This window comes from Orcinus orca, chromosome 17, assembly GCF_937001465.1.
Source record: "Orcinus orca chromosome 17, mOrcOrc1.1, whole genome shotgun sequence".
Lineage (NCBI taxonomy): Eukaryota > Metazoa > Chordata > Mammalia > Artiodactyla > Delphinidae > Orcinus > Orcinus orca.
In genome coordinates this window covers 28817397-28829867 of record NC_064575.1, presented here as the reverse complement: position 1 = coordinate 28829867, position 12471 = coordinate 28817397, and the positions used below count along the sequence as shown (strand labels likewise).

General features: G+C 37.4%; 1 protein-coding gene across 2 annotated transcripts in view; it reads right to left on the bottom strand.

Annotated features, from left to right (window-relative positions):
- The window catches only part of ATP6V0D2 (ATPase H+ transporting V0 subunit d2), a 47708-nt gene that overhangs the window by 27932 nt on the left and 7305 nt on the right, over positions 1-12471 (bottom strand). For both annotated transcript variants that reach the window (XM_033439810.2, XM_004276150.4), the window contains exon 2: positions 7154-7325. In XM_033439810.2, the coding sequence (XP_033295701.1) occupies positions 7154-7325 (172 nt within the window). The remainder of the gene's footprint in view (positions 1-7153; positions 7326-12471) is intronic.

The following is a 12471-nucleotide window of genomic DNA, read 5'->3' as shown; positions in this document are numbered from 1 at the left end:
TGGCTCTTATGTTTAGGTCTTTGAGAGATTTTCAGGTATCCATCTTACTCTGAACTTGCTCCCTGAGTTCAGAAACTGATTAAGATAGCATGGCATACTTTGGACATAGGAAATTGTTATAAAAAAATGTAATGTATGGGCTTCCCTGGTGGCGCAGTGGTTGAGAGTCCGCCTGCCGATGCAGGGGACACGGGTTCCCGGTCCGGGAAGATCCCACATGCCGCGGAGCGGCTGGGCCCGTGAGCCATGGCCGCTGAGCCTGCGCGTCCGGAGCCTGTGCTCCGCAACGGGAGAGGCCACAACAGTGAGGGGTCCGCGTATCGCAAAAAAAAAAAAAAAAAAAAAAAAAAAAAGTATAAGCTATGGATATTGGACTAGCAACTATTAGTTTGATTAGGTAGTACACTCCTATGATTCAGAATTTAAAAGATAAAAAAGGAAACAATAAAACATTGTTACCATCATTACCCTTCTCTCCCCTGAGTACTCAAATCCATTTCGGAATCTCCTTTTAGGCAATCATGTGATAACCCCCTACTAACTGTGATAGCTAGTTCAGCAGAACAACAACAACAATTTCTCAACCCAAATGGAGAAAAGTGTTCTGTATATTGAAATTGTCTTACTTGGAAAATAAATCAAAATAAATTGTTTGGAACCAAAATTGTGCAAAGAAACTTCCAGGAGCGTAACTCCATCAGTGCCTTTGATATCTCCCATATATATATATATATATATATATATATATATATATATATACACAAACAAGCAAATACATGCAAAACCCCCCATTTAAAAATATAAATGGTATCATACTGTAAAAAAAAAATTAGAAAAACTTACTTGAAAAAAATGCTAATAGATATTTTAAATTAATTAAATTATTTTTACATGATTTTCTTTTAAAATGTATAGAAAGAGTATAAAAATATGTCAAATCATGGTGAGATTAAGAATGATTAATTTATTCATATAATTTTATCTAACTTAAATGGGCTTATTCTTTTTGAGTAGAAATAACAAAATCCTTCTTCCAACTTGCAAATTCTTTCTTCCCTTAGCTTAGAATTCCCAGAAATCATTGACTGTTTTCTCTCATTCGTCATAAATCAAGACACTAAATTCTGTTGTCTTCCTCTCAGATGCATCTAACCACTGTCCCCTCCTTCTTAACTCTACTATCAATATTTCCACTCTAAACTTTAAAAATAGCTTCCTCTATGGTTTCTCTGCTTCAAGCCTCATTTCTTCAACACATCTTTCACAATACCAACAGAATCATTTTCCTAAAATATGTATCAGATCATTAACCCTCACTTTTCAAGGCAATAAGAGTTGAAAAGTAAAAACAAACAAAAAAGTAAAAGTAGCAGCTTTGAAATGCTATTTGGAGAGCCCTGATGTCGCATCTTAGCATTTCTACTACTTACTGGCTACAAGGACTTGGGCACTTGAAGCATGAAATGGTAGCACCCTTTCTGAAAAGCCTTCCTTGATTGTTACTTATAGAGACTTAGGCCAGAGCCCTAAATCAGGCCAGGCTCTTGACTCTCGTTCCCCAGTCCATGCTCCTGCTCTTGTGTGGGCTCCAGCCACACCTGAGATGACTTATCTCAAGATACACAATCTTATCATGCCTCACTGATGTACATGTATTCCTTTAATCAGATGCCCACTGAAATACTGGTTCAAATTCTACTTTCTCTGCAAAATCTTTTAAAACCAGATTTAGTTATTTCATCCTCCAGACTCCTCTAATTGAATGTTCAAGTCTCTATTATAGCTGTTGCTTAATTCTGTCATCTTTTCACCCTTTGGGAACACATATGCTTGCTCCATCAGAATGGAAGTTCTTAGTGACTCAGAATTAGGTTATTTATGTTTTGACTAACAAGTGATGGGGTAACCAACTCATCCAGTTTGCTGAGGTTTTTCCTGGTTTGAGCATCAAAAGACCTCATCCTGAGAAACCCTTTAGGGCAAACCAAGGTATACAGCCTCCTAATGTACAGCACAGTTCAACGCCTACAGCAGGGTTATAAAGTGTCACTGGAATAGTCAAGAACTTTGGTTAGCTTTCATAAATGAATCTCTAAAGATTTCTTCACTGTGTGGTCCTTAACCTACGATTCTTGGTCGATGTTACTGTGAAGTATTGAATATTATATTTCCTTGGTCATCCTATATTGAGAAAATTTGATTATTTCAAGAGATTAAAACAATCTTAAAATAAAATTAGTATTTTGAATATTAAAATGTTATTCTAGTCAGATGGCTAATCTCAAAAGATAGGAGAAATTGAAATGCTGCTGGAAAGTGTTGAGTAGGAGGGAAGAAAAATAAAACAATCCAAGCCTACATTACATAGTCTCTTCATTAAAATGTTATTGGATTCATTCCTTTGTTTCATACCACTGTGTATAATTATAGTACATAAAACCTCCAGATCTTCCTGCTATTAGGCATTTAAAAATATCCATTCCAGATTTTCAAAACAAGTTTTACATATACAGTAATTATATCACACGCATGTGCAATGCTTAGATTATATTTATCATACCACCTTAAATTTAGACCATCTCTATTAGGGTTGACTTAATCATTTTCATAATGATGCCCTGGGCATTTCCTAATAGGGCAGGAAGTAATCCTATTTGATGGGAGTTCACAGGCGCTAGACAGACACTTGACTTTGCAACATGTTCTAAAAGAAAAATAAGAAAAATAGTTTCAGAACTATTGGACAACTGTCCTGCACACATACCTTTGTTACCTTTTGTTATGGTGACACATCTTTAGGTTCTACAGAGCACAGCTGGATGCTGCCAGTGTTGGCAAGTCACACGACATGGTGGAACAAACCACGGATTGAGATTCAGAAGCCCTAGGTTTCAGTGCAGTTGAGCTCTCTGGTCTCTGACAAGGAGATAATCCTATCCATGTAATTAACTGTGGTGGAAAAACTCATAAGAATAATTGTGAAAGTGACTTCCAAGTCATAAAGTTGAGGCACCATAATGGGACATTTTTAATTAGGGGTGCACATCAGATTAACCTGCATGCCTTCCAAAATACAGGTGGGCCCCACTCCAAGGCCAACTGGATCAGAATCTCCTGGGATAGGGATCAGAAATATACTTATTGTTTAAAGGCCCACAGATATTTCTGATTTACTTGCCTTTTAATAAACTATTGGGCCAGTACAAGATCATTAGTTTTCTAGAATGATGGACCTGAAATCAAATCTCTTCCAAATCTCTTAATAATGTTGTGATCTTGAAATATACATTAATATGTTGAGCCTCAGTTTCTCTAGTTTGAAAACTGGAGATATAAACACTTCTTTGTGTAGAGATGTAGGTAAAACATCTAGGTCAGATGTCTGATAAGTAAACTAAATACCTGAAGATCATAAGACAAAAGGGAGTGCTGGCAACTGTGGCTAATTGGATAAAGCCTTAATTAAATATATTTTTAAAAATTACTGTAAAGACTGACCTGGTCACACAAAATGTACCTGCAGGCATGACATTTGGTTTTTACCCCTAACATACTGGCCAGTAAATAACCAATTCTCAAGTACTATATAAAATATAAAATCCTGAACTGTCTGAAAGTATGTTTCTACATGTATGTGTAAGATACTGCTAAATACAGGATTATATATTGATTCAGCAAATATTCAGTGCCCATTATATACTTGTAAGTCCAGATAGAGATACTAAAAGAACTAATTCAAAGAGTTTACAGCTGAGAGAGAGACAGAGCGACAGAGAGAGGCAGAAGATAAATTAAAACATGCCCATTACTAACAATACTGATTCTACCAAAACTACATTTCCACGTCTTATTTTTTATTAACATTCTACCCAGGTATTTGTGACTGTCTGAATTCTTATATACAGTTTTTAAATATCACTAATGACTAGAAATATTTGGAATTTTAAGTAATTGTTTTTAGAAACAGAGTATATTTTAACTAGATTGACATGGTAGTTTGTTGTGAAATAAGAAGGCTGATTAATGCTAAGGCTCCTTCCAGGTTTAAGAGTCTATAATTAGGAAGCAATAAATCGTGGAATCATCACGTAAGAGGAACCACTGACCAAATGACTCAGAGTTATTCTTAGAGCTGGAGCATCTCTTCACAGATCTGGGGAAAATTTTCATCATGTGAGATCGTCTTGCAACCTAAAAAGTACAAAGCCTGGCAGCTTTCTCATTCAGTTAAAATTGGACTGTCCCCTGTCATCACAGGTCAGATTTTCCGAACTCATCTAAAATCTGAGCAAAATAATTTTACAAAGCCTACTGCTAACATTTATTTCAAATCATGACTCCTCCACTTTTTAGATCTGTGACTTAGGCAAGTTATTGCACTTAAGTTTTCGTTTCCTCGTCCTTAAAATGGTGATGATCAGAACTGAATAAGACTTGTCATGAGGGTTTAATGAGACAATATTTGTAAAGTACTTAGCAGAGCCTTGGCATATAGAAATAGTTCATAAATGGTGTCTAGCATTTGGATTATCATTTTTACTGTTACATAACTATGGCCATGTTGTCTTAAAGCTCAGGAATCTTTAATGTCTTCATAATTACCCATGCCAGACATTTTTGCAAGAGGTTTCCCTGCTTGCAAATCCTCTCTCACAGGCAGCCATTCAAGATTAGATATAAACTCGGACCTGACTCAGTCCAAAGCTCAAGTGCATTCTACTTCACCCCAACTGTTATGGAGAGGAATAAATCTTGGGACACACACACACACGAAAAATACTCTGATGTGATAAAGGCCAGCTTCATTAGCCTGGCCACTGAAGACTCCATTATCTGGTTGGAATTTACTTCTCTAGCCTCCCTTCCCCATTTCTCTCCTTCCTTTTTTGCACAGCCTACTCCAGCCCAAACTGACCGGTTATTCCTCATGCAGGCAGAATCCTTCCCTCTTCATGAGTCAACCCCAGATGTTCAGCCTTCTCCCGAATCTCCAAATTCTACTCCATTTCCAGGCTTGGCAACAATGTCGGCCCTTCCAGAATTCTCAAAAAAAGTGCTTGGGCTTTAGACTGAGTCAGACCCGAGTTCATATCTAATCTTCATCCCTGACTAGTTGTATCCTGTTGGAGTCTTTAAAAATGTCAGCATCTGTGTCTTGCCTATAAATAAAATTCTATATTATTTAGTGATAGGAGGATTGACTGCACAAACAAGGAACACAGGCACTAACAACATGTCTCAGGGACATCAGTGGTTACTTCCTGCTTGGAATTATGATCATTTCTTCTACTTGCTTATTTACGGAAATGGTACAGAACAACTGGATCACTATGTGTGAAGAACAATTTGAGCTGGATCTCTAGTCTCATTCCTTACACCAAAATAAATTTTAGATGAATCAAAGTTTTAAATGTAAAAAATGAAACATCAACAACAACAGCAAAATAATGGAAGAAAAGACAGGTGAGTTTATTGATGAATTGGAGTAGAGAAGGCCTTTCTAAGCAGGACACAATAATCAAAAGATTGTACAATGAAAAGACTGCCGAATAGCTAATTAAAATTTTTCAATGTTCCTACAGCAAACAAACAATATAAAAATAAAAATATATTATATCAAACTGAGAAAATAAATTTTCAACCCATATGATGAAAGGTTAACTTTCTTAATTTAAAAAGCGCTTTTATATATAAACAAAAAATGCTGAATACCTCAATAAAAAAAAATAGACAAAGTATTTGGTCACGTAGCAAATAAAAGTATTTGATCGGGTAGCAAATACACATGACTAGTTAAGTATGAAAAGATGTTCCCTTTTGCTAATAAAAATATATAAATTAAGGCAGAGATACAGTTTTTAACCTATTGGAAGGGCAAAACTTAAGAAGGTAGTATGTGATGTTGGTAATGGTTAGGGCTGCAGGCCTTCTCATGTGCTGTTGGGATGGTTCAACTTAGCAAATTTTGTTAAGATAAAAATGGGTCATTCCTGTTAAAAAAACAAAACAAAACAAAAAAGAACGGGGCATTCCTTTGATTCATTACTCACACTGCTAGAAATTTAGCTTAGAAATAAATTCAAGACCTACACAGTAATAAGCTAGCTGCAAAACATTTTGTAATTTAAAAAAAGTTAGTTAGTTGTTAATAAATGCCTGATAAATGGAGTCATGATATGTACCAAACACGGACTTCTACGCAGTTATTTAATAAAGTATGACATTGATGAGGATATTTCTAACAAATATTAAGTGGGAAAAAACTGATTCCGTTTGTATAAATTGAAAATGTGGGGGTAGGGTGGGTTGAGTGTGCACCAATATACATACACAATGTACATTTTTTTTAGAAAAATAATAAGAAACTGAGAAGTACCTACATTTAGGGAATGGAACTGAGTGGGGAAGGAGGGGACATGTGGAATAAAGGGATATTTTTATTTTATGCCTTTCTCAACCAGTCGAGGCCCTGGATCTAGTAATCATAACTTTGTATATTACATCTAAATTGTATATACATGATAAACAGCTCATCCATTGCGGGCGTTTGTTCCCAGTTTGTCAGCTAAGACAACTAGAGAGGCCCAAAGTTTTGAGCGCTGGATATAATCTACTAACTGGATTAAGAAATACAATTTGCTATTGTGTAGAAGTTCAAACATTTTTTAAAAAGAAGGGCCTTCACACTGAAAGATTGGAACCACTGGTGATGGAGAGGGATTAAAAATAAAACACATATAACTGTGATGGGAACTCCTTATGTTGTTGAAGAGGAATCAGGAAAGAGTAGGTGTGGCTTTAAGAACGATTTGTGATATTTCAACCCCACCCTGACAAGTGATCTGAAAATGTCGCATATCTACCTTCACGCATCAGCAGTACTTATTTTTTAGAATGAAAACTGAAAACACTGCTTTACACGGAGGCCATTGCCACCTATCTAATCATGTTTATAAATAAATGAAATCTATATTCTAACAGTGAAAATGCAGCTCTGTGAACTTATCAGTTGCTCAAATTTGAATGTATTCAAACTTTCAAACAGTAGAAGAGGTCTTAAGCCTCATGTCAGCCTAACACCCCACCTGTTAACTGTTCGGGGTTCTTTGCACAATCACACTGGGGAGGAGTAGGGCCTCCTGTTATCACTTACGTCATGTATGTGAAAAAGGTGCTCAGTGGCTCCAGGGAATGATTCCGGAAATACTCAAATTCTCTGCATAGCTTTTTTCTCATCTCTGTGTCAATAATGGAAACAGTAAGAGGATTTGTTTGGTTAGCCAAGAAGTTGCCATAATCAGTGGTCTGGAGATGAATTTTCAGATCTGAAATTAAATGAAACCCCAAATCAGGTTAAATTTTGAACATGCATGAATAACCTTTACAACATTAATTGAAAGTACGGTAACTTTATGACAAATGCATATTTAATTATTATCTTATTAGACCTTAACATAAGGTCTACATATGATTTAGATTTGAGGATCAATCTCTAAAGCAATAAAAAATTCATGTTAACACAGTCTAGTACGATATAACAATTTTTAATTACCTGAAAAATTCTAGAATTATTTAGCACAGCTCAAAAGAACATAAAAGACCACCTAGTCCAGAGATTGCAAATTGGTTTTACCTGAGCCAACTTAGTTATTTGAAAATAGTGCTAGGAAAACTGTTTGAGGATACTAGGCCTCCATCTCAGCTTGATGGAAAAGAAAAGTTTATTACTAATATTTACCATGGGTATGGGAGGGCAGCCACCAATATCCTTTGACTACAGATGAAGAAGCTGAGTTTCAGCAGGTCTAAATGGGAGTTATATAGTAGTGGAGCTTAAACTAGGAGATGGGTCTCCTTACTCTTGAATTCCAACATCATTTCCATGGGACCATGTTAGATGTCCTTTAAATGGCAATGTTTTTGGTTGCCAGATAATTTAATTGATTTCATTTATTGTCACTTCATCCTGAACAAACCATTTGTTTTCCAGTCCTACACTTCTGTTAATACTGATCCCATCTAACTCTATAGAGTTGGCCCCCTCCCCTTTTCAGATTGCTCATTATAATGTATCCTTCAGCATTAAAATAATAGTTACCAGTGATTGAGCGCTTATTGCATATCAGGCATTGTATCAAGTGTGTATTATCTCATTTACTATTCATGGCAACCCTATGAGTTAGGAATGATTTTTAGCCCCTTTTACAGATAAGAACCCTGAAGCTCAGAGAGCTTAATAGCTTGCTCAAAATCACATTGATAAATGGACTCAAAGCCAGCCTCATATCTTAAAAGTCTGTAATTTATTGCCAATCAGTTAAATCAGATTATCAGTTGTTCTGTAAAGCCTTAATTCTGTCTGGCAGAATTATTCAATCTCACGCTGAATTTCAAAGTACTTGGATAATATTTCTAGCACAGCTCCTGTCCCAGAATATTATAAAGTCTTAATATGTTAACTCCAAAAATGCAGTTCTGCTTTCTTCGTTATATCTTTTAGTTATATCTTTTATCTTTTGGTTCCTTGTGCAGTACCCAACGTATAAGTGTTCTTAAATATCTGAATATCAAAAATGTCTTTAGGGGCTTCCCTGGTGGCGCAGTGGTTGAGAGTCCGCCTGCCGATTCAGGGGGCACGGGTTCGTGCCCCTGTCTGGGAAGATCCCACATGCCGCGGAGCGGCTGGGCCTGTGAGCCGTGGCCACTGAGCCTGCGCGTCCGGAGCCTGCGCTCCGCAACGGGAGAGGCCACAACAGTGAGAGGCCTGTGTATCGCAAAAAAAAAAAAAAAAAAATGTCTTTGGCACCATCTAGCACACAACTGGAGACAATATAGCATCCTGGATCTTACTGTATTTTTCATTCAAACATTTATTAAGCATCTGTTATGTGCTGTTACCACAGGAGGCCCAAAATGGACAAGACATATTCCTCATCTTCAAGGAAACTCACAATCTGGTGGAGGTAGAGGCATGACAAACAGATGTTGCAAACAACTAAATTCAGTGATAAAGATAAGAACCTTGATATATGGGAACATAGAAAATAAGAGCAAGATGCATAGGGATGAGAGCAAAAAAACCTAGGAGAGTTTCCAGAAGAAGGTTAAGCCAGAGGTGAGCCTTAAGGTGCTATGTAAGAGCGCAAGGAAGGCATTCCATGAATTAGTATGGGTATGGTGGGTGCAAGAAACTCAAAACAGTTCAGTTTGGTGGTTTGAAGCACTTAGTAGGAGAGAAGGAGGGGTAAGAAGTGAAGACAGAGAAATAAGCAGGGGCTGTCCCCAGGAAGGCTTGGTGTGACTTCCTTGATCCTGAGGATAACAGGGAGCCCCTGTGGGCTATGAACTAATTGCTCTGTAAGCTGATGGGAGGGTGGATTTGCAGTTAGGCACTCAAGTGGTTCTTGAGTCTCTGAGATTCAGCAGACAGGCATTCTTCCTCAGTGTCTGGAGTAGGTCATGCAACAGAAATGCTCTTCATCTGATTGACTGCAGAATTTAATTGCTCAATTACCTATTTAATTAATTTAAAAAAATCATACTCTTTTGCTATGTCTTCTTTGGCTTTTATTTTGACAGTCAGACTTTTATACAGTTTGACAGTTTGCCTTCTCAGCACTGAGGAATATTTGCCAACAGAAGTGACACAAATGGTATTTCTTCCAAAACCATGGTATATTGCTCATGTGACATATGGTTCTTTTAAGCAAAATAACTTCCAAACCTTTCAGCTGCCAGTGAGATTCTGAAATTAAATGCCTCAAGTGTTTCAGGGCTTCTCTGGTGGTGCAGTGGTTAAGAATCCGTCTGCCAATGCAGGGGACACAGGTTCAATCCCTCGTCCAGGAAGATCCCACGTGAGGTGGAGCAGCTAAGCCCGTGTGTCACAACTACTGAGCCTGCGCTCTAGAGCCCAAGAGCCACAACTACTAAGCCCGCGTGCCACAACTACTGAAGCCCGCGTGCCTAGAGCCCGTGTTCCACAACAGAGTAGCCCCCACTCCCAGCAACTAGAGAAAGCCCGAGTGCAGCAATGAAGACCCAATGCAGCCAGAAATAAATATGAAAAATAAATAAATTTATATAAAAAAAATGTCTCAAGTGTTTCAGACCCTGTAAGCAATCTTGTAATACTGTGCTTGGTGGAGAGACAGTTGAGATAGAAGGAGCCCTGTCTGACCAGCCCCAAGATGATCCAAGGGACACTTGCAATCAGATCCTAAGAAAAGCTTACGACCTGAAATATTTGCTCAGACAATATCATTATCTGTCAGTAATGACAATAATGCTTATAGTTTTATAGTTTTTAAAATAGGATCACATATTTTTCCTCACATTTCCCTAAATGCTTATCTAAATAGGTATGTGATGAATAGAGCTTTGTGGTCAAATACATTTGGAATAAAAAGACTTCTTAACTGCAGGAACTGAAAGCCTTTAATACATTAATTTGAATGATTTCTTTGGAAAGAGTATGGTACAGAACCTCCCAAGCCACCAGAAATCAACGGAGACACCCACAGAGCACACTTTGGAAAATTACACCCTTTTCTTATCCAGAGTAGTGTGTCAAGTGGCTTTTTTTATTCAAATGAAGAACTGTGAGATCACTACCAACTAAATCAATTTTATAGGTCCCAGATGTAATAACATAAAGAGAACAGATTGAGCTATTATAACAAATATCTGAGTATATCATCCAAAGTAGTGTATATGAAATGTGCCCGCATGTGTGTACACAGGGTCATAAAGTAAAAATGCATCTTCTGTGGGTTGCAGTCCACTGGGTTCAGGGAATTATCTGAGATCTCTTGGCCAGTGAGGCAGGACAACAATCTGGTTGTTACCTCTTCTTTATTAATTTGTTGGATAGGTCTTTTTTTTTTTTTTTTTTTCTGTGCAGCTTCCTGTTGATACTCTATAAAAATGAATGTCCAGATCTTTCACACTCCAGGTAGGTTATGCCAAGGAAGCACCTTCAGAGGTACCTGTGAAGGGTGCTGTCTTTGAGCAGCCCCCTGCCTCTTCACCACACTCTGCTGGCACTGAACTTATGAAAGTTATTTGACCTTTCTGAACTCAGTTTCCTCATCTACAAAATAGGTATAGAAACTATGCTTTTGAGTTGTTGTGGGGATTTTAAAAGATGATGTAGGTGAAGAGACTTTTTTTTCCTCACTTGTACCCATCTACTTCCAAAGTAATTCGATTCAGTTGGCTAAGACTTTGATTTTTATTCTCTAAACCAGAATTTTCTTAAATAATATATTGGAATCTACCATCATATAATTACTCAGATTTTAATAAATATATCAGGATCTATAAAACCAGACGCTTCTTCCTCAATTTTTGCTCATGTACTGCCATTCTCATGGTGATAAAACTTCAAGTCCTCTTTGATGCTTTATTAACTCCAAATCCCCTGCATTGTTCCTTAATGTCTTCCTGTATTTCCTCTCCTTATATCCCCCATTTAGAATGACCATATCATAAACCTAGCTCACCGTGGCAATCTCTTAATAGATTCTCCCAGACTTGTTTCTCTCCATGTATTCCATGTCTCAAAGAATATTTCCTAAGAAATATTTTGATCTTATAATGATCCTATAAGTAGCTTGGAACTACTGAGTTTTAATCAGATTAAAAGCAACTTGCATAATATTTGCAGAGTATTTTACCACTGACAATGATTTTAATATATATTATCTCTCAACCTTAACAATAATCCCCATCTCATAGATGAAGAAACCGGGCTTCCCTGACGGCGCAGTGGTTGAGAATCTGCCTGCCGATACAAGGGACACGGGTTCGTGCCCCGGGCTGGGAGGATCCCACATGCCGTGAAGTGGCTGGCCTGCGCGTCCGGAGCCTGTGCTCCGCAACGGGAGAGGCCACAACAGTGAGAGGCCCGCGTACCGCGAAAAAAACAAAACAAAACAAAACAAGACAAAAGCATGGATGAAGAAACCGATGCTCAGAGAAATAACTTGTTCATGTTTTCTATGCTTACAAGTATTTGACTGAAGATTCAAACGTACCTCCTCATCCAATATTTTGAAGCTCCATAATTAGACTTTCAAGAGCCTTCAAAAAATTTCCCAACCTAAATTCTTGCCTTATTCTCCAAGTATGCTAGTATTGCAGCCAAACTGCTTTACTCCTCACCCATATGCTTTTATTGTTTTCTATCTATAGTTCATTAATTCTTCCCAAGAACCTAGAATGTCTTGCCATATCAACTCCCCTCCACCCACCTCCTATGCCTTATCTCACTGGCATTTTCCCAACCTACTGTCTTTCAAGATTTGGTTCACTTTCAAATATATTTTCTATCTATAGGTTTAAACTCTTCTTATATTTTTAATTGTTTTATTTATAGAATGAATATTTCCAAAACAAACCAGTGCTTTTGAAGGCAAATAGAATCAGCTACTTAGAATCATATACCAAACACCATTAACCATAACCAAG